We start from the raw sequence: 22,099 nt of genomic DNA, 5'->3' as shown, positions 1-22,099 counted from the left end.
TGAATGAGCTTTGGTCTTGCTCACAGTAAGTCTCCAACCTCCTGGTGAAGAGGCAGCTGCACGTGTGGATTGATGTTAAAGTCCTGGGACCAAAAGGCCATAACCGAAGTATGAATGGGGTTAGACGGGAATGTCTGAAAGGAGCAATTCGGCTGAATGTGCAGGAGAAAGTTTCTTGGAGAAAACAGAATTGGCCCTTACAGAAGAAACAGGAGCTCCGCAGAGGAAGAAATAAAATCATGAGATCACTTTTTTTTCTTTTCTTTCTTTTTTTTTTGAGATCATTTCTTTTAAGATTATCAAATCACTTGGCAAACAGCCTCTGAAAAGAAGTGTAACAATTTGTTAACTTTGGAAAATAAATTACCTATAGCCCTCCTGCCCCTTCCACTGTTACAAAGCCTCTGGTGCTTGTGGAAATTTCCGTGATGATCTTAGCAACGCTCACGAGATGACTTACTTGGATGACATCATCCACTTCAGCTCTAATAATAGGACCAAGAATGCCGAGATGCTCTTCATACTCCCCCGAAGGATCACGTTTGGTGAAAGTGCTATCGAGGTACTTCCGAAAGACCACTTTCTTGTATATGGTGTTCTCTGGGTCATCATCGACGTCCTCACTGAAATAATAACAAGAATAGTATTTGTTTCAAGGAGCAAATGAAAGACTGTTCAAAGAATCGGGGGAATGATCCCTGTTTCTGAGTATAGTATCTAGCATGGATATTTAATTAGTACTCAAGGAGCAAATGAATGAAAACATGAGTAAAAACTTAAGCCAATAAATATTCTTCAGATCCCAACTCACATATCATTTCCTAGGTAAGTCTTCCTATAAACCTTTATAGGTCAAATCTGTCTATGTTATTCCGTAAGTTTCTATAGTATTGCTATAACATATATTCCTGTATATTCCTGTATATTCCTGTAGTACTCTTAAATTTCTTTAGTATATATAGTAAATTATCTTATTTGTTTCTTTGTTTTTTTAATATGTCATTTACTTGTGAGATTATCTATTAGAATCTGACTCTAATACTAGAGTGAAAACACCATGAGGTCAGGGATCATGTCTAATTTGCTCATTCTTTTATTTCTAGTATCTAGCAAGTTATCCAACGCATAGTGGGGACTTGATAGATTTTTATTTAATGCATTAGTGAATGAACAAATATAACCACATATTCACCTAGCAGATTTTAGTATCAGAAGCAGCCAGGGCTTAGGGCTGTCGGATGTCAACGATCACCTCTGTGAAGGCCACTAGGTGGCTGGGAGTTTTATACTCTGTCTTCCTTCCTGTCTTCTTACCCTACTGACCCCATCCTTCCAGACCCTAAGCGTAACAGAGTTTCACAGAACACATGGGGACAAACAAAGCCACTTTGACGGCCATATGCATGGCTTGCATGTTTGGAATGGTATATAAGATTTTGAAGGAACTGGTTCTATCCCTTTCCACTTTGGAAAGGCCCTAAATCTTACTCCTTCAGAGTCTCTCTTCGAAATCCCTAAATAACTATTTATTCTCACATGACAATGGGTACTAGGTTTAAATAGGAAGTCATGGGAAAATGTGTTTTATTTTTATTGGGGGGGGTAGGAAGAGCAGAGGGAGAAAGAGAGAGAGAATCTTAAGCAGGCGCCACACCCAACATGGAGCCCGATGCGGGGCTCAATCTCACAACCTTGAGATCATGACCTGAGCTGCAATCAAGAGTTGGAAGCTTAATCAACTGAGCCACCCAGGCATCCCCAAAATATGTTTTAAACTAACTGAATTCTAACATGGAAATGCCAGCACCAGATTAATGAAATAATTTCTTTAAGCCATACCAGGCACTGTGTTTGCTTACTCTAATTACACTCTGGCTTTTGGCTTTTACTGTACCTGTCAGCTTTTGGAAAAGCTATATTTAGACTGTTTAAGCATGGTCACCATGCTGTGTCCCTGAGAATCTGCAGCTAACTAAGCCTTGCCCCTTGTCCCTCCCTCTCTTCTTTCTCTATATTGTCATCTCAGAATACAGAGTCCACCTCATTATGGCTTTCCATCCTTAAACAGAACTGAATTGAAACTTTTAGAAATGTCTATGGATCCCTTAGAAACTCTCTGTCGTAGTTAGGCCACTTGCAAAATTGCATGAACTCCTTCAACTCTGTGGTTGAAGAGTAACTAGAATCCTGAAAGTTTAAATCTGAAGAGGATGTTTGGGGCCATTCAGTTGGGGGCCATTTCATTAAAAAATGAAAGTAACGGGGTCCAGGAAAGGAGCTCATATATTCTAGGAAACCAGGAATGGCTTAAAACTTCTGAAGTTTTGGGGAGCCTGGGTGGCTCAGTGGGTTAAGCCTCTGCCTTCGGCTCAGGTCAGGATCTCAGGGTCCTGGGATCAAGCCCCGCATCGGGCTTTCTGCTCAGTGGGGAGCCTGCTTCTCTCTCTCTGCCTGCCTCTCTGCCTACTTGTGATCTCTGTCTGTCAAATAAATAAATAAAATCTTTTAAAAAAATAAAAATAAATAAAAGGAGAAAATTTGGCCAACCTTTGAGCAAACTTTGCATAATCCCAGGATATTTCTTCAGCAGCAATGTAATAATATTTTCTGTTTCCACTGTTGCTGCGGAGGTACCACGCTGCGATGCTGTCAGGATTTCTGGAGGAGTTAATATCTGTCCTAGTATCAGTTTGGTAAGGGTCATCATAGGCCACAAAATCAATTTCAGCCGCATATTCTTCACTGCTCTCTTCCTTCTGCCTTGGAATAATCTCAATATAATCTCCATCATTTGCACTGAGGCCTATTACAACTGGTGGGTTAAGTTCTCTTGGCATAAAAGTGTTATTTAGGGTAGGAGATGGCACCTGACCAATGTCTGGATGAGGGGAAGCCTGACCAAATTCTGGAAGAAGCAATGACTGAGTAGATTCAGAGGTGTAGGATGTCTGATCAAGGTCTGGAGGAAGTGATGTATCTAGATCAGGAGGAAGGGCCGTTTGACTAATGTCTGGAGAGAGAGTTGCCTGATTGAGGTCTGGGTAAAGGAGCATCTGATCGAGGTCTGGAAAAAGGGTTGTCTGGCTGATGTCTGATGAGAGAGTCTCCTGGTCGAGGTCTGGAGAAAAGGGTATCTGGCTGAGGTCTGGGGAAAGTGTTGTCTGGTCAAGGTCTGAAGAAAAGCTGGTCTGGTCAAGGTCTGGGGAGAGTGTTGTCTGGTCGAGGTCTGGAGAAAAGGTTGCCTTGTCAGGGTCTGGAGAAAAGGTTGCCTTGTCAGGGTCTGGAGAAAAGGTTGCCTGGTCGAGGTCTGGAGAAAAGGTTGCCTGGTCGAGGTCTGGAGAAAAGGTTGCCTGGTCGAGGTCTGGAGAAAAGGGTGCCTGGTCGAGGTCTGGAGAAAAGTTTGCCTGGTCGAGGTCTGGAGAAAAGTTTGTCTGGATGAGCTCTGGAGAAAAGTTTGTATGGTCAAAGTCTGGGGAAAGGGTTGTCTTGCTGAGGTCTGGGGACAGGGTTGTCCGGCTGAGGTCTGGAGAAAAGGTTGTATGGTCAAGATCTGGGGAAATGGTTAGTTGACTGAGACCTGTAGAGAGAGCTGCCTGCCAGGCTTCAGGTTCCAAAGAAGGGAACATTTGATCAATGTCAGTAGGGAATGACTTTTTTCTTAGGTCATAGTCAAGCATCTGGCCAGACTCTGGAGGAGATGTGTGGCTAGAGTCTGTAGTGGAGTGTATTTGATCAGACTCTTGAATAGGAAATGTCTGATAGTGTTCTTCTGGGGGTATTGTCTGATAAAGATCTAAAGGGGAGCTCGTCTGACTGGTGTCATTTGGGGCATTGTGATTATGGTCAGGAAGTGAGGCTAACAGGCTCAGATTCACAGAGGGGAATGTCCGGTTGAGGTCTGTGGGAAAAGATGTTTCATCAGATTTATGGGGTAACAATGAATGATCAAGTCTCCTGCCTGAAAATGTGATATTGATGTTTCCTCTCAGAGGGTGGAAGCCCCTTGGAGATAGAGGAATATGGTCTGCAGACTTCACTTTTTTCTTTTTTCGTGTTTTAATGAAAAAAGGGATTTTCTCCAATCCACTGTTTCCTCCGTCCTGTTTTACTTGTAGAGATTTATTTCTAATTCCAGAAAATCTGGGGTGGTCACTCTGCTTTCTGTGCTTTTTTATGAGAGGGATGTTTTCTCCCCAAGTCCCCGAGGCATTCCGGGGGCTGTCCAGCAGCTTATCAACAGCCATGTCTTCATCAGCATCTGGAACTATTTCATAACTACCTTTCTCAGACACCACATGCCACTTCCCATTCACAATCTTGGATGGATTCTTTTGCTTTAAGAGTAACGGATCACTGGGAAGGTCTTCCCAGGGTCCCATTCTAGAAGGAGAAGAATTGCCTTGGCTTAAGTATCTCCCAGTTTTTTGTGCTGAAAACCCCACTTGGGGGAACCTGTGCTTTGCTGTATGCTCGCTTCCCTTCTTGGATCCTTTATGCTTAGCATGTTCTTGACCCCTGAATCCTTCTGCATCAAATGGAAGTAGGCTTATCCCTGTGATGTCTGGCTGTAGAGGATCCTCTACAGAGTCCTCAGAATAAGGGCTGGAATGTTCTGCTGTTGAACGGTTGAGAGCTGAGTTCTTGTCTAAGCCAATGTGTCCCAGAGAGGGACCAGCCATGGTGGCTGCTGGGTGAGGAAGAGTTTTCTGAGGTTTCGCAAAGTTATAGACAGTAAACCTGCTAATGTTACTTAGAGAAGAAGAATTTGAACTAAGAGCTGTATCAGTACTCGGAGGAATGAATTCAGAATTGTTCTCCAGAGCTAGGGCAGTAAGATTAAACTCCTCTTCCTCCTGATTAAGTGAGGAATTTCTGAATGACCTAATTCCCAACCATGAAGCCAGGCTGTTCTGGTAATCATCGTCATCATCAACCTCTTCACCCCTGTTTTCTGAAGAATCACGCATTTTCCGTGTAGTCATGCCTGTAGATGCTGGAGGTCCGTAGATAATCTCATATGAGTCTTCGTAATCATCCCGGATACATTTAACATCCCTGAATCTCAACCTTAGGTTTTTGTTTCTTGGATTGGAATTTATTGTCGTTAACATCCAAGTTCCTATAGAAGAGAGACAGAGAAAACAGCTCTAAGCCCAGAGAAAGATATAAAAACCCTAGGTCCATTGTGGCAGATAATTTTCAACAAACTTCAGGTGGGGGTTAACAAGTGTGGTCTGTGGGTCCCCACTGATCTGAGAACTGTTGATCATCTGTAGTCACATAAGGAGAGAAGTTGGGTGTAAGGTGTTTAGGAAACTGTTCAGCAAATTGACATTGCTATGCGCCCAATGTGAGATGTGATCAGTGCCCTTATCTCATGTAACAATATAGACTGAAAGTACTGGTCAGTGAGGGAGAAAACTCTTAGCACAGATAGTTTAAGAGTCACTATTCTAGAATATATTTAAAAAGGAAAAGGTTAAAAATAAAGTAGGCTTTAACTATCATAAACATCTTGTTGGCTGCACATCTCGTTTGAAAACTGGACTGTTGGGGAGAATGATGTAAGATGTATTTCTAAGCAATGAATGACTCAAGTGATTCGAAGGCAATTTCGAATCTCGTTGAAATGGTATTATTTTCTGACATACAGATTTCCCGGGGAGTCTCCAACAGTTACCACTTGCTGACTGTCTGCTGAGTGCTAGGCATTTGGTACATATGACAATTCATGGTCAAAGCAACCCTGTAAAGTGTGATTGTGTTTTGGAGATGAATACGGGAAGCTCAGTGAGGTTGAGGAACATGTCCAAGGTTACACAGACACTGAGTCCCCGAGCACATCCAAGGAGCTCCAAACCCCAGCCTCCGAGGTACTATACCCGATGATCACTAACTAACCCACAATGGCGTGGCTAGCCCTAGAAATGGAAAAGACTGTTTTGATCAAAGAATGCTCTTTTGTGGCTGAACGTTCATGCCTCCTCCTCAAAGTTACACCTTATCCTTTTGCTGTGGCGTCTTTCCTTCTCACTTAGCCCAGAGAAGGATGAATGGAACCCACATGAAAGGACTGGACCCATTTAAGTAATTAATTCCCCAAAGAGAAATCACAAGAAGTACTGAAAGGAAAGCCTGTAGGGGATCAGAAAGATAAATGGAGGAACTGTGGTAGCTTGGGAAGCTGTAGCAGACCTTTATAGATCAGAGGTTCCTCTCCAAGTGTCCAGGCTCTTACCAACATTATCCATGGTGACGGTCACAGATTCCCCACGCATGGGGAAGAGCGTCAAGGTGTCCTCATGTCTCTTTCCATAGATGAATGAGTGCCCAGTGAAGTGAATGGTCAAAATGTCATCCTGGGTCCCTACACTGCAGAAGTGCCACTGGACGGTGTCGTCAAAGCAGAATCCGAGTGTGGGTATACTCTCAGGGACATAGCCATTGATCGCTGGGAAGAGGAAAATCCAGTAACATGCAAGCCTCCGCCAACAAAAGGACATGTGTCAAATTATACCTTCGATTAATGTCCCAATATTAATTTGGTTGTAGCAAAGCAGTGTTATGATAAGCGTCACCAGCCTGTCTCACATGTGACTACATCAAACTCCGACTTCCCAGATGAGAACTTATTTCCCCTACGTTAGCCGAGGGAGAAGTATCAGGAAAAAGACAAAGGTTTTCATTCCCGTTGACTTACTCATTCATTTGCCAAGTGTGTATCACATGCTCTGTTTTCCACATTCTGCTTTTAAAGATAGTCTAAACCTCAACTTACAATATTATCTACAACGAGTCTACCTGGAAGAAAAGCATAATGTAAGAAATTCACCCTGACACGTTGGTTAGTAAGAGATCGTGTCCCTCACAGGCAGGCAGATTTAGCACATTTTGCAGTGTTAATTACACCCTCTTAACATTGAGATAATCTATAGTTTTTTTTTTTTAAGATTTTATTTATTTATATGACAGAGAGAGATCACAAGTAGGCAGACAGGCAGGCAGAGAGAGAGAGAAGAGAGAGAGGGAAGCAGGCTCCCCACTGAGCAGAGAGCCCGATGTGGGGCTCAATCCCAGGACCCGGAGATCATGACCTGAGCTGAAGGCAGAGGCTTTAACCCACTGAGCCACCCAGGCGCCCCGAGATAATCTATAGTTTTTATGCAAGTATTGAGTTCGCACATTTTTATTATTTTTCAAAGGGACACAGGGTTAGGCAGTATCTCTATTTACTTAGGTTCTAAGCCTGGAGCTAAATCTCAGGTGTGATTTCTGTCAGGGCAGCGCCCACCTCTGCCTGTACTGCCACTCTGGCCCGGATACTAGGGTGATGCCTGGCACCAGGGGGCACTTAATGGCATAATACGTTTTTAATTTGTATTTCATTCGGGAGGCTCTTCTAAATGGTCTCTAGCTGTCTTGTCTGATACAGCGGCCGCTGACTACAAGTGGCTACTTGTCTCCACCTGAAATGTGGATAATCTGGATTGAGATGTGCTCTAAGTGTAAAATACACACCAGATTGCAGAGACCTAGTATGAAATAAAGAAAGCCAATTGCATCCATTTTTATATCGGTTATATGTTGAAATGATAATATTTGGGATACAGTTCACTATAAGTTTTCATATGGCTACTGGAAATTTTAAAATCATATTTGTGGCTCATGCAGAATCTCTAATGGATAACACTAGCCTAAAACTACGACAGATTCACTGCCAAAAATGAAATTATGCAAAGAAAGCTGAGTAACTCCCTGTTTGGAATTATTTTCAGGACACCTGCCAGTTCTGAGAATTCCAATCATTCATATCAGAGAAGTGATCATAATGGCTCTTGACTCTGAGGAACAGTGGTGGGGACCCTGACCCCCGTGGCAAAGTTTGCTTTTAGCAGGCTTAGTGCGATTTCTCTCAGACGTCTCACAGCAGTGGCTTTAGGCGCTGGGGTTGAAAACCACAGCAAATGCCAGAACTTTGGCTCAGGGCATTCCTTCTGTTCTGAACTTCCTACCTCTCACTTCAAACCTCTTCATGGACTGGCTTTTTAAGATTCTGGCTCCCCATCTGCATTTTGCCTTCGTTTGACGTGACCCCCCGGCTGTGGATTACTTACCTTGTTTCTGCTCCGGCCACGGAGCCCGTTCAGCTTGTCCGCAGTCTAAAACCCCACGTACCACTGACAAAGGCCTGGAGCCCCCCCATCTCACCCTGTTCCTCCGGAGCGGAGGAGCCCAGAGCATGTGCACATTTGGAGCTTGAGACCAAGACGACTTCCTAAGGAGGACAAGCTTTTGGCCTCTGCTCGTAGGATGGCTGCTCTGGTATTCCCCAGTAACTTCATCACCAAATGTCTGGGTGGCGAGTGAGGATAGGAGGCGAGTGAATTCTAACCCGTGCCTCTGCCTTCATGCACAGTCATCCTTCAAGCATGGGAGGGAAAAACCGATGGACAGAAGCAGTGACGGGACTTACTGCTCATGATGTTTGATTCATAAAACTTGGGGTCGTCACGTTTCACCTTGTCGGGATTTTCACAGAACTTGTTGATGTTGTCCTCAATGTACCAGCTCTTGTTCTCGTCGAACACAGCAAACACGGCCTGCTGCTCGATGTCTGCTGCCCTCTGGAGGGGAAAAGTGCCCTGTTCAGTGATTAACGTCCCAGTAGCGGACCCACAGCACTGAGTTCTTCTCGGAAACCAAAGAGGCACAGTCTCGGGGCCACCGCAGCCACGAAGTCTGGTATTTACGGCAGCCCATTTTGTACGAAGCCTTTGTTAGAGCCCAAGGTAATTTGCAAGGACAAACAGAGCAGATCAGAAAATTCAGAGACTCAAACATCCTAATAGAAAAATGCTATCTCCTCATGGCAGCTGTAATTGTTTTATTTCTCGGAGTGGATACCTTTCCACCCGGATGACTGACTAGACATGCTCCACTCAATTGCAAGGAGAAAACAGAAGGTTGCAATAGGAAAGCTTTCTACCTCTCCCTACCTGTTTCCTTTCCTGGCTCAATAAATTAAGGTCTTTCAGAGGTCCATTTCTGATTTTTCCAGGCATTTATTTATTGTGCATGCCTTAGGATGAACTTCTTTGATTATAGCTTAACCTGACTGGGAATTTTAAGTTAATAATATGGGACTATTATTTTCCAGTGAAGATCCATATCTTTGTTGTATCTCGATCATTTAGTCTCACTAGAGACGGACCATTGTCTGGGTCCATCCTCACCAGATTTTATGTCTCCAAAGTATGATCTCTCATTTCTCCCTGGTCCAGGTCTCTAAAGAGAACAAGGATTGGTAAGGAGCTTTACACTTTTACAAGGTGGCATCTTGTTGAGCCCCGAAACAAACATGTAAAAATTTTTAGGAGGGTATTACCCATTTAATAAAGGAAGAAATGAAGAGAGGCTAAGTGGCTTGCTGATGACACACAGAAGACCTGGAATTTCAAACTGAAAAATGTGGTGTCACGTTGCAGAACTGCCTTCTAGAGTGAGAATTAGATGAAAATAGACGCAAAAAAAAAAGGAGTCAATGTCCCATTTGCGTTAAAGAGGGCAACATAGTGTCCTGTTCTCTGGAAGGTGAAGCCCCACTATTTAGCCAGGAGACCCAATCTGTTCCAGCCACAACAAGTTCCTGGGATCTCTGCAAGTTCAGTGTGCGGACAGGATACCTGTATGCCCCGTTTGTCGAGGGACCGGCTCTTGCAAATGAGGAGGAGGCCGATCAGCCCCGACGCGATGTCCCTGGTGACGTCCACGTTGCTGTAATAGGGCCTGGTTAGGCACTGCGCGTCCTGTTCCGTGGGCTCGTCGGACTCCAGGATGTTCCACTTGTAAGTGTGCGTTTCCCCCGGCCGGACGGCCCTGACCATGGTCCTGTTGTCTGAAAGAGGAGAGTCGGGCTGTTCATTTTCCCATGGTCACGTGGAGCCGCGAGCCCGGAGCGGCAGGACCGAGCCCGGGTGGGACGGCGCCCGCAGAGGTCGCCGCTAGAGGCCGCCCTGGCACCGCGGGTGGCGGTCGGGGGCCCCGTGTCCCAGGTGAACCGGTTAGGGCCGCAGTGCGGAACGGGGGCAACCGCACTGTGCGGTCGTGTCGCTGAGCCGGGGCAGGGCAGGGACGGCAGCTGCCCTCGGCGGACCCCGTCCACACCTGAAGCGACGGGCGCGTTGGCCTCGTCGTCGTGCGGGGAGAAGGTCACTCCGTGCGGGTAAATGCTGTAGACGCGGCTGGCCATGTTCTTGAACACGATCTACAAAGCAACGCAGACTCGTTATTGCGGGACTTCGGTCCGGTGGTGAGAACCGCGCGGCGCCCGGAGGGGCCTGCGCGCCTGCCCGGGGCCGCGACCTCTCCCGGCACCGGCCCGACCGGCGGAGACTGTTCCACCCCGTGGAGAGGGGTGACGTCTGCCCTTGGAAGGGACGTTTCCCACAACATATCGCTTTCTAGTCCGACCTCTGGTCCCCGTCCCCTCCTCCGGTTGGACCACAGGCGCCTTCAGCTCTGCTCCTCCTCTTGAGCCGGCGATGCCCTCGGCCTGGCAGATCCCCTGGGACCCTGTCCTTGGTGGCCTTTTCTGAGGGGCACCCAGAGGGCCACCAGGTAGAGTCACCCTTGCTAGAAAGCACGGGAGAGCTCAGCCAGGAGGGAAGGGAGAGAAGAACAGAGAAAGGCTGCGTTCTCTCTCGAGTGGGTTTAACCGAACAAAAATGCCTTGTCCCTTGGGTGCGGACCAAGCGGCGAGGGGAGGAGCAGTGTCTCCACGGGGTCCCAGCCCGGACGAGAACTTCTCTCACCTTCCGAGGGCGGACTGCCTAAGCACTTGGACCCCCTGCATCTGTAGATTAAGGTAGAATCTTGCCAACGTTTGCAACCTTCACTTTGCTGCTGCCCAGCGCCCACCAAAAGCACTGGGATGGGACACACTTTTAAGGAAAGTTGTCTGAAGAACACTCAGTGTTGGTGAGTCATGTTAAACTTACCCCCATCAGAGGCCAGTCGGGGCACAGTGGTGACTCGTTTACACTCAGCCGTATTTACTGTTCTGTTCTCAGCTCTAATGACAAACATTATTTTACAAAGCTATGTGGCTGATTAATTCGTTCATTTAAGATTTATTTCTGTATTTGAGAGAGAGAGAGTGGACACGTGGTGCAGGAGGGGCAAGGGGGAGAGGGTCTCAAGCCGACTCCCCGCGGAGCATGCAGCCAGAGGCAGGGCTCCGTCTCCGACCCTGAGATCGGGACCTGAGCCGAAGTCGAGTCGGATGCTCAACCGGCTGAGCCGCCCAGGCGCGCCCGCAACTTATTTATTGTACCAGTTGTAGGGATGCTATCAAGGACACCGCCCGCTGTGTTATACAGCATCCTCTTTTTAAGGATCCATGGGGGAAACTGGTCTCAGTATCAAGGGGAATTATGTTTTGTTTATGACGTCTGTGAACCTTGCCCTACATATTTTACTCCGATGCTATAGGAAACTTTGGACAAAATTTGTAGGCGACCTTATGGAAGCATATGGTGTGCTGTGACTTGTGTAAGACTGATGAATCACAGACCTGTGCCCCTGAAACAAATAACACATTCTATGTTCATAAAAATAACTAAAAAAAAAAAGATTGAGAAAGATTTAAAAAAAAGCAGCGCATGGCATGTGTATACTTATACATGGCTTTATTTTCTTTGTCCCAGTGTCCTCCTTCACCTCGATTACATTGGCTCTTTGTTTTATTCCTTTATAATTTGATAAATTGTCTCAGATTCTCTGTATTATGAGGTAGGCTATAAATCAGAGCAAATACTACAAAGAAACTAAAGTTGCATTTGAATTAAAAACTACATGGACATATTTTTCTTTTTAATACAAAGAACCAGTGCTTATAAACTGTCTTTCCTATTTAATTTCTCCCATGGTTCTACATTTCTGTTACTTACTTTGAGTGTGTCTCTGACCTGGGCTCTGATAATCGGGCCCAAGATCCCATCTTCTTTGGTATTATCATGCTCCATACGTTTAGTGAAAGATTCATCTTGATACTGTTTGTAGACAACCTTCTTATAATGTTTTCCAATTTGGTTTGAGAAATTATCCAAATGCAGAGATCTGTATTTTCTTAAAGTGAAATGAATTTTTAGAAAAATTAAACCATCTGCTCAAGTAAAGACCCCTTACAATTTTGAAACTCTTTGCGTTTAGAAGTTCTGCTCTTGGATTAGCTAAAAATGCTAGTTTTCTAAAAAATAAAATTCATAATGTGGTTTGCAAAGTCCCAATATCTGCTCTTTAGCTGGAAAACTGGAAACCTTTGTGTCCTGCAACACTGACAAAGTTGCAGGCACGGTTAGAAACAGCTACTTAGAACTTCCTGTCACTCTGGTCACTAGAAAGACCTTAGATGTCTCTGGGAAAATGTCTATCCAAAAGAAAGGAGAGGACCTACTGTGATTTTTCTCAAATCTTCGTTATCACTTAATTTATGGTAACTTTATTGACTTCCCAGATATTTCTCGATCTCTAAAAGTTATGTCCCCACACCGGGAAGCTTTGACTATCTTCAACAGTCAGAGTTCCATGCTAACATCCATCTACTCCAAGTGCCGACTGAAAAGCAACCACCGCCACTCATCTTCTGTAGCAACTCGATACAAGACTTGGGGCTGCAACAAGAACCACTTTCCCTCTTGGTCCTCTTTATTGCCTAAGTTTGCAAGAACAGAAGTTCTGTGATAGAATTTACTCATTTTCTGCATATATTTTGCACAATAAAAGGCACACACTATTGCCAGAGTCCTGGAATCTTACTCAGTTCCAGCAATTAGTATTATATAATCTTGAGCAAGTTCCTTTTTTGCTCTTTTTCTCAGTCAAATTTTTTGAATAGCAAATACATTCAAATGATTTTGATTACAGAAGAGAGCTCTCACTCACATATTTTTCCCATCAACCCCACCTCCCTGACTGTCCCTGTATATTCTAAACATTCCCTTGCATTAATTTCATATGTATCATTCCAGAGCATCTTTACGCACAAATATGGAAATGTTACTTGCAAATATAAATATTCTTACACTCTCATTCCTTTAAGAAAAGGCACCTTGACTTTTTTTTTTTGCATTTTCCCAGCTTCATTGAGGTGATTTTGACAACTGTATATATTTGAGAAGTACATGATTATTTATGTATCTATATATGTGATTACCACAGTCACACTAATGAGCACTTCCATCACCTCGTGCAGTATTTGTCATTTTGTGTCTGGAATGTGTCTTAGCATAATCTTCTGCAGGTTCATCCACGGTGTCCTAAATGGCAGAGGCTTTCCTGCTTTTTTCAGGCTGAGTAATATTCCTGCACGTCTGTAAAATTTTCTTTATCCATCCATCCGTCAACAGACGCTCAGGTTGTTTCCGTATCTTAGCTATTGTGAATAATGCTGCAGCTATCTCTTTAAGATATTGACCTCATTTCCCTTGGCTATAATTCAGAAGTGGAATTGCTGGATCATATGGTACTTCTATTTTTAATTTTTGGAGGAGCCTTCTTACTATTTTCTTTAATGGTCGTACCAATTTATATTCTCACCAGCACTGTACAAAGTTCCATTTTCTTCACACCCTCACCAACCCTGGTCACCGCTTTTTTGTAGTAGCCGCGCTCACAGGTGTAAGGTGATAATCTCATGGTGGATCTGATTTGTATTTCCATAACGACTGGTGACGTTGAACCTTTTCACATATCTGTTTTCCAGTCGTATGTCTCCTTTGGAAAAATGTCGATTTAGGTTCTTTGCTGATTTAAAAAAATTTGTTTTATATTAAGATTTTATTTTTAACTAATCTCTACATGCAACATGAGGCTTGAACTCACAACCCCAAGATCAAGAGTCCCATGTGTCTCTGACTGAGCCAGTCAGCAAGTCAGCACTGCCTTTCCCATTCTTTTTTTTTTTTGTCATTGAGTTTTTATTTATTATTTATTTTTATTTTGGGTTTCAACACCTTATTAGCGATATGATTTGCAAATATTTTCTCTTATTCCATAGATTGCTTTTTTGTTTTATTGGTTTTTTTTTTGCTGTACGGAAAATTTTTAGTTTGATGTAGGCCCACTTGTGTATTTTTGTTTTGTTTGTCTGTGCTTTTTGTGTTATACCCCAAAAAATCGTTGGGAAGACCCATGTCAAATGGCTTTCCTTCTATGTTTTCTTGTAGAAGTTTTATGGTTTCAGGTCTTTAAATATTTAATTTATTTTGAGTTAATTTTTGTATATATGCTATAAGCTACGAATCCAATTTCATTCTTTTGCCTGTGGATATCCAGTTTTTCTAACATTAATTACTGAAGAGACTATATTTTCCCCCATTGTGTATTTTCAGTGCTCTTGTCCAAGATTAGTTGACCATATATTTCTGGGCTCTCTATTTGGCTTCACTGGTCTAACTGTCTGATTTTATGCCATTATTATACTGTTTGCTACAGCCTTGTAATAGAATTTGAAATAAAAAGTGCGATGCCTTTAAGTTTGATCTTCTTGTTCAAGATTGTTTGGTTATTCAGGATCTTTTGTGGTTTTACATGAGTTTTAGAATAGTTTTTTCTATTTTTGTGAAAAATGCCATTGGAATTTTGATAGGGATTGTATTGAATCTGTGGATTGCTTTGATTAATATGAATATTTTAACAACATTAGTTCTTCCAATTCATTAACATAGGATATCTTTCAATTTGGTTGTCTCCTCTTCAATTTCTTTCATCAATATCTTATAGTTTTTGGTGTATAGACCTTTCACTGCCTTGGTTAAATTTATTCTTTAAACATTTTATTATTTTTAACTTTATTGAAATGGGATTGTTTTCTTCATTTCTATTTTGGATAGATTGTGGTTAGTTTAGTAAGTACAGCTGACTTTTGTATGTTGATTTCATATCCTGCAACTTACTGCATTCTTTTATTAGTTCAAATAGATTTTTGGTAGAATGTTAACTGTTTTCTATACACTAAATCATATCATCTGCAAAGAGAGATAATTTTATATTTTCCTTACCAATTTGGATGTCTTTTATTTCTTTTCCTTGCCTGATTGCTCTGGCTAGGATTTCTCACACTATGTTGACTAAAAATGGTAGGGACTCTTGTTTGTTCCTGTCTTAGAGAAACAGCTTTCTTTGAGTATGATGTTAGCTTTGGGTTTGTCATATATGGCTTTTCTTATATTGAGGTACATTTCTTCTATACTTAACTTGTTGAGAATTTGTATCATGAAAAGATGTTGAATTTTGTCAGTTGTTTCTTCTGCATCAACTGGGTTGCTATTATGATTTTTATCCTTCAATTTGTTGATGTGGTATATCACATTTATCACATTTATTGATTTGTGCATGGTGAAAAATCCATGCTTCCCAGGGATAATCTCACTTGATCATGATGTATGATCATTTTAATGTGCTGTGTATTTGGTTTGCTAATATTTTGGTGAGGATTTTTGCATCTGTGTTCAACAAGGATATTGGGCTCTCATTTTCTTTTCTTGTATTGTCCTTATCTGCTTTGATGTGAGGATAATGGCTTGTAAAATAAGTTTGGAAGTGCTCCCTCTTCTTCAATTTTTGGAAGAATTTGAAGATTCGTGTTAGTTTAAGTGTTTGGTATAATTCATCTGTGAAGCCATGTGATTCAGGGCTTTTCTTTATTTGGAGATTTCTAATTAGTGATTCAATCTTCTTACTTGTTACTAGTCTGTTCAGAGGTTCTATTTCTTTAAGATTCAGTCTTGGTAGTGTGTATATTTCTAGGAAATTATGCATTTATTCTAGACTATCCAATCTGTTGACATATCATTGTTTATAGTAGTCTCTCCAGATCCTTTGCATTTCTGTGATACTGATCGTAATGTCTCCTCTTTCAGTTATATAATTTTAACTATTTGAATCTTCTCTCTCCTTGGTTAGTTTAGCTAAAGGTTTGTCAGTTTGGTTTATCTTTTCAAAAAAACCAGCTCTTGGTTATTTTGATCCTCCTTTTTTCTTTCCTTCTTTTTTAAAATTTTTAAAAATTTGCTTCAGAAGTATGGTGATCTTTTCTATTGTTTTTCCAGAGTCTACCTCATTTATCTTTCCTCAAATCTTTATTTCATTCCTTCTGCTAAATTTGGGTTTACTTCGCTCTTCTCCCTGCCAGCTCCTTGAGGTACAAAGTTAGGTTGTTCATTTGAGAACTTTCTTTGTTTTCTAATATAGGCATTTATTTCTATAAACTTCCCTCATGACTGTTTTTGCTGTATTCCAGAGTTTTTGTGTGTTGTGTTTTCATTTTCACTTGTCTTTTTTTTGATTTCCCATGAGATAAGTTTTTGACCATTCCTGAAAGTGTATTTATTTTTCAAGTATTTGTGAACTTCCCAATTTTCTTTCTTCATTGATTTCTAGTTTCATACCACTGTGGTCAGAAAAGACACTTGATATGATTTTGTTAAGACTTATTTTGTGGCCTAATATATAATGTATCCTAGAGAATATTTCATGTGCACTTGAGAAGATAATGTATTTTGTTGCTGCTGGATGAATTGTTCTCTACATGTCTATTAGGTCCACTTGGCCTACAGTGTTATTCAATTCCACTATTTCCTTATTGATTTTATGTCTGGATGATTTACCTATTATTTAAAGTGAGGTATTTAAATCTCCCACATTATTGTGTTGTTGTCTATTTCTCCATTCACTTCTGTTCATGTCTACTTCATATATTTAAGTGGTTCAATGTTAGGGACATATGTATTTATAATTATTATAAACTCTTGAAAAATTAACCTCTTTATCATATAGTGACCTTGTCTCTTATGACAGTTTGACTTAAAGTCTATTTTGTCTTATGTAAGTATAGCCAATCCTGTTCTTCTTCAGTTACCATTTGCATGGAAAATTTTTATCCCTTTATTTTATCATGTATTATTATTTTTTAATTTTTATTTTTTAAAATTTCTTTTCAGTGTTTCAGAATTCATTGTTTATGCAGCACACCCAGTGCTCCATGCAATCCATGCCCTCCACAATACCTACCACCAGGCTCACCCAACTTCCCAAACCCCCCGCCCTCCAAAACCCTCAGTTTTTTTCTCAGCATCCACAGTCTCTCATGGTTCGTCTCCCTTTACTTTTAACCCATGTGTGTCCTAAAGCAAAAGTGAGTCTCCTGTAGACAGTACATTGTTAGATGTTAGTTTTTTATCCATCTGGCTACTCTATTATCTTTTGATCAGAGAATTTAATCCATTTATATTTACAATAAGCATTAATAGGTAAGGACTTATTATTGCTATTTTGTTGTCTTCTGACTTTTTTGGTAGTTCTTTTGTTCCTTTCTTCCTCTGTTGCTATTTTCCTTGTGATTTGTTGATGTTTTTGTATTTGCATATTTTTATTCCTTTATATTTTGTGTGTCTACTAGAGGTAGAAGTTTTGGCTCTGTGGTTATCATAAGGCTCACACAAAACATAGTTCTAACAGCTGACTTTAAAGTGATGACAACCTAAATTCAATAAAAATGTCTACACTTTTACGACTCCCTCCCAATTTGTGCTATTGATGTCACACTTTACATCTTTTTATATTGCATATACATTAACAGAGTATTTTAGCCTTGTGATTTTAATACTTTTACCTTTAGACTTTTATTTTAAAGTTTTTTTAAAAATTAAAAGTATATTTTAAAATTAAAATATACCACCATTACAGTATTAGAGTATTCTGAATTAGACTATATATTTAACTTTTCCAGAAACTTTTATACTTTCACGTTTTTGTATTGTTAGTGTCCTTTCATTTCAACTTGAAGAACTCTCTTTGGCATTATAAGGCAGGCCAGTGATGTTGAGCTCCTTCAGCCTTTGTCTTGGAATGTCTCTTCACTTCTGAAGAAATCTCTTCACTTCTGAAGAAAAGCTTTGTTGAGTGTAGTATACTATTCTTTGTTGGCAGAGGGTTTTTTCCCCCTTGCAGCACCTTGAGTATATCATCCCATACTCTCCTACCCTGTAAGATTTCTTCTGAGAAATCTGTGGATAGTCTTAGGCGGGTCCCCTTGTATATGACAAGTTGCTTATCTACTGCTAATTTCAGGATTCTTTCTTTGTCTTTGACTTTGGACAACTTGATTATCATGTATCTCAGGATGCTTTGGGTAGATCTTGCTTGAAGTCCCCTGAGCTTCATGAATCTATATGTCTATAACTCTCCCAAGATTCAGGAACTTTGTTGTCATTATCTTTGTATAAGCTTTCTGCCCCTTCATTACTTCTCCTTTTGGGACTCTCATAATGCATATATTCTTTTGATGGTAAATATAAGTCATGTAAGCTTTCTTTACTCTTTTCCATTCTCCACCCCCCTTTTTGTCTCTATAACTGAATAATTTTAAATTACCTATCTTTGAGTTTGCTGAATCTTTCTTCTGCATGATCAAGTCTGCTACTGAAGTTCTCTATTGAATTTTTAAAATTCTGTCATTATATCCTTCAGTTCCAGGTTCTCTGGTTATTTTTTATGGTTTTTATTTATTTGTTACACTTAATCTTATTCATGCATTGTTTTCCTGATTTTGTTTCTTTCTTTTTTTTTAAGATTTTATTTATTTATTTGGCAGACAGAGACCACAAGTAGGCAGAGAGGCAGGCAGAGAGAGAGGGGGAAGCAGCCTCCCTGCTGAGCAGAGAGCCCGATGTGGGGCTCGACCCCAGGACCCTGGGATTTTGACCTGAGCTGAAGGCAGAGGTTTTAACCCACTGAGCCACCCAGGCGCCCCCCCCCCCCCCCGATTTCATTTCTTTGCCTACCTGTCCTCTTGTCCCTCACTGAGGTTCCTTAAGATGATTGTTTTGAATTTTCTGTCAGACAATTTGTAGATCTCGATTTCTTTCACATTGGTTATTTGAGCTTTATTAGTTTCCTTTGGTGGTGTCATTTTTGCCTGATTTTTTGTGATTCATGTAGCTTTGTATTCATGTAATTTGAAGGAGACCTTGTTCTGGTCTTTACTGACTGATTTTGTCAGGTAAAGACCTTCTCCTGTCAAGTCTCTGGGCTGCTGGGATTGCCTCTGTGATCACAGCTGAGTGAAGCTGGAACCAGGTCATGTGGCTGCTTCTGAACCTAGAGTGGCATCTGTGGTTAGCGGGCCTTTTACCAGGGGGTCAGGTGGGCATGGATCCTGTCTGGTCTCTGGGCAGATACGACTGCCTCTAAGGACCTTGGTCAGTAGAGCTAGTGCTGGGATAGTGGCTTATTTCAGGGTTTGTAGTGGAGTCTGGAAATGGCAGTGCTGTTATTAGGTTTTCTGGTGGGTGTGGCTCCCATCTGGTCCTTGAGAAGGTTCCCATCAGGTCATTGGGTATTTCCCTTGGTGGGCAAAACTGCAGTTGGGAGAGCTGGAGCTGGGTTACAGTGATGCTTCAAGATTTGCAGTGGGACTGAGGTCTGCAGACCCGCCTCCTGGGGCATGAAGGGATGGGATTCCCTGAAAGTCCCTGAGCTGGCAGGACTACCCCAGGGCTGGAGCTGGTTACAGGGCCACTTTAAGATCCATACACCATCCAAGGTCTGTAGGCCACCCTCCAGGGTCATGGTCAGGTGTGACTTCTTCTGGGTCCTTTGGCAAATGATGCTGGTGTCAAGACCAAGGCCAAGCGGGGCAGTAGCTGAGTCCATAATGGGACAAAGTTGCTTCCAAGTTTGTAGCTGGGAGCACCATCAGTGAATCTACCATCTAAGCATGACGTGCCTTCTCAAAATATCCTTCCTTGGTCTTGGCTTCCGTTAGGAAGGTCTTGCAATCTGTCAATTCTACCTGGTTCCCAAAGCTGTCACAGAAGTACTTCTGTTTGTGGATAGCTGTCAAATTACTCTCGCTGTGGAGGGATATGAGCAGGGACCTCCTCTTCTGCCACTTTTACCTCCCTTGACCTCTTAATCTAATAACATAACTTGGAGAACTTTTTATACTAGTATATAGGGAATGTTTACGTCCTTTTTTGAAAACAGATGCATAGTAGTCCATCATATGGATGTGTCATAATTTGTTAAACTCATTTCCAACTGAAGGACATTTCAGGTTGTTTTCAAACCATTGCCACTACTCACAGTGCAGCAGTGAATATCCAGTACATACATCACTTCATATGTGAATGATACACCTACATAGCAAATTCCCAGAGTACGACTGCTGGGTCCGAGGACATATGCATTTATCATTGTGAGCACGTGCATTTGTAATGGCGATACATACTGTCGAATCGTCCTCCTGACTGGCTGTATCCAGTTATTGTACCACCAACAATGTATGATAGTGCTTGTCTCCTACAGCCTAGCCACCAAGTTATGTCCTCAGGCCTTGTGAGTCTGTGAGGCGGAAAATAATGTCTCAGTGGAGTTTAATTTGCACTTCTCTTATTGTGAGGGAGCTTGAGTCTTTTTCAAGTGTTAAGATTATTTGAATTTCCAAATTTCTTACTCTCTCTGACACTTTTTCTAATCTACAAAATAAAATAAAAGCTGTTTCTAACTTGGAGAGTTAAAGTAAAACTCATAGCAAATGGTTCACACGGTGCTTGGCAAAAGCAAGCGTCCAACAAGTGAGCAGCGCTATTACACCGAGACTGTTGCTGCCGCTGCTGCTGCCGCTACTGCTGTTACTACTCTCATGCTGCTGAGTTCCCATGGGGAGTTTAGAGTAATTCCAGATTGATCTGGACAAAAAGAGTTGAATCCGATACATGTACACCCCTGAGAGCAGTCAACTCATGGCATTTCACCCCATGCTTCTAAGACCCCTGAACCTTCCCATAGTGGCAAGAACCCCAAAACTCACTTGTCCATATTCACTGGTATTACCGGTGCATAGTCCCAAATGACTTCCTCCGCAGCAATGAAGTATTCCCACCTCTTCATGTACCGCCTCTGGTCACGAGTTAGTTTCTTAGGGTTCCTGGTTTTCTTCGCACAGTTTTTAATGTCTAGGTGAGCCTGCATCCCAGCTGAATTAAAATACAAAGGCAATGAAAGGATTTGAGAGAAGAAATTATGGCCAATCCAAATGGCTATCTTTTAAATAAACTTGTGGAAGGTTTAGGTAATTACAGCAAAAGCGCTGCTCAGGCAACTTCTGAACGTTTTGGACATTTTGGTCCGCAGCTTTCAGTGCCGTAGGGAAAGGGGTAGGAATTAAAAGCAAAGGAAAGAGAAGACGGGTTGAGGAAAAAACATGAAAAGACTTCATTTCTTTCAGAGGAAAAAAAAGGTAATTTCCAGATCCTTAAAATCTTATGACTTAAGACTTGTTGATTTCTCATTTTCCCCGACATCTGTCCCTTGATTTGTAGAATGGAAATAATACTAGCGCATACTGTGTAAAATTATTGTTAAGAATTAAATATGTTAATATACACATTGCTTAATGTCAATGATGTTAGTTTTGCTGTTGTTGTTTTATTATTATTGCGGACTCTACCAAGGGTATTGTGACAATTTCATGACTTCGAATATAATTTTGACTGCTCAGTGCGAACAGGAAACAAAATGGTCCCATTGAAGTGTCTCTTTCTTATGTGTCTAGCTTTTACATACATTGTTTTGGTAAGAAAATTATTTCCTGTAGTGATATCACTTACTTACATTTTGTTTACACAGACCCTCTTCCCAACAGTTTTATTATTTTTATTATTTATTTATACATTTATTTATTAATTATTAACATATAATGTATTATTTGTTTCAGGGGTATTACCCCAACGGTTTTAAAGCAACAACGTGTAATAGAACAATTAGTTATTTTGTTTACAAGATACCACGTAACAACCCTGGCTGACTCTTTTTCCCACCAAAACTTGCCGATGTTCCTTAAAGTCCACTCCTTAGCTAGTTAAATACTATGCCTTTTCTATTCAACATACATCCATTGGGTTCCTCTTTGTGCCAGGCTTTGTGCCCATCTTGTTATAAAAGATAATCTTTCCATGTTCAATCTTCTGTGCTTTCTGTAACTTGGTGCTTCCACAAATTTGCAGATGTTTGGTTTGTTCTAGCTCTTAGGTTTTTT

General features: G+C 41.6%; 1 protein-coding gene across 2 annotated transcripts in view; it reads right to left on the bottom strand.

Annotated features, from left to right (window-relative positions):
* F5 (coagulation factor V) overlaps positions 1-22,099 on the bottom strand; it is a 69,951-nt gene that overhangs the window by 17,140 nt on the left and 30,712 nt on the right. Inside the window, exons 7-14 of one of the 2 annotated variants that reach the window (XM_045982334.1) lie at positions 20,873-21,038; positions 11,949-12,126; positions 10,165-10,264; positions 9,684-9,895; positions 8,474-8,624; positions 6,239-6,451; positions 2,548-5,119; positions 461-623 (exon numbers count right to left, since the gene is read on the bottom strand). In XM_045982334.1, coding sequence (XP_045838290.1) covers positions 461-623; positions 2,548-5,119; positions 6,239-6,451; positions 8,474-8,624; positions 9,684-9,895; positions 10,165-10,264; positions 11,949-12,126; positions 20,873-21,038 — 3,755 coding nt within the window. Of the gene's footprint in view, positions 1-460; positions 624-2,547; positions 5,120-6,238; positions 6,452-8,473; positions 8,625-9,683; positions 9,896-10,164; positions 10,265-11,948; positions 12,127-20,868; positions 21,039-22,099 lie in introns of those variants that run through there. The other variant, XM_045982335.1, reaches the window with a different exon arrangement.

The sequence above is a fragment of the Meles meles genome, chromosome 17 (assembly GCF_922984935.1).
Source record: "Meles meles chromosome 17, mMelMel3.1 paternal haplotype, whole genome shotgun sequence".
Taxonomy (NCBI): domain Eukaryota; kingdom Metazoa; phylum Chordata; class Mammalia; order Carnivora; family Mustelidae; genus Meles; species Meles meles.
This window is presented reverse-complemented; position numbering and strand designations above follow the sequence as displayed.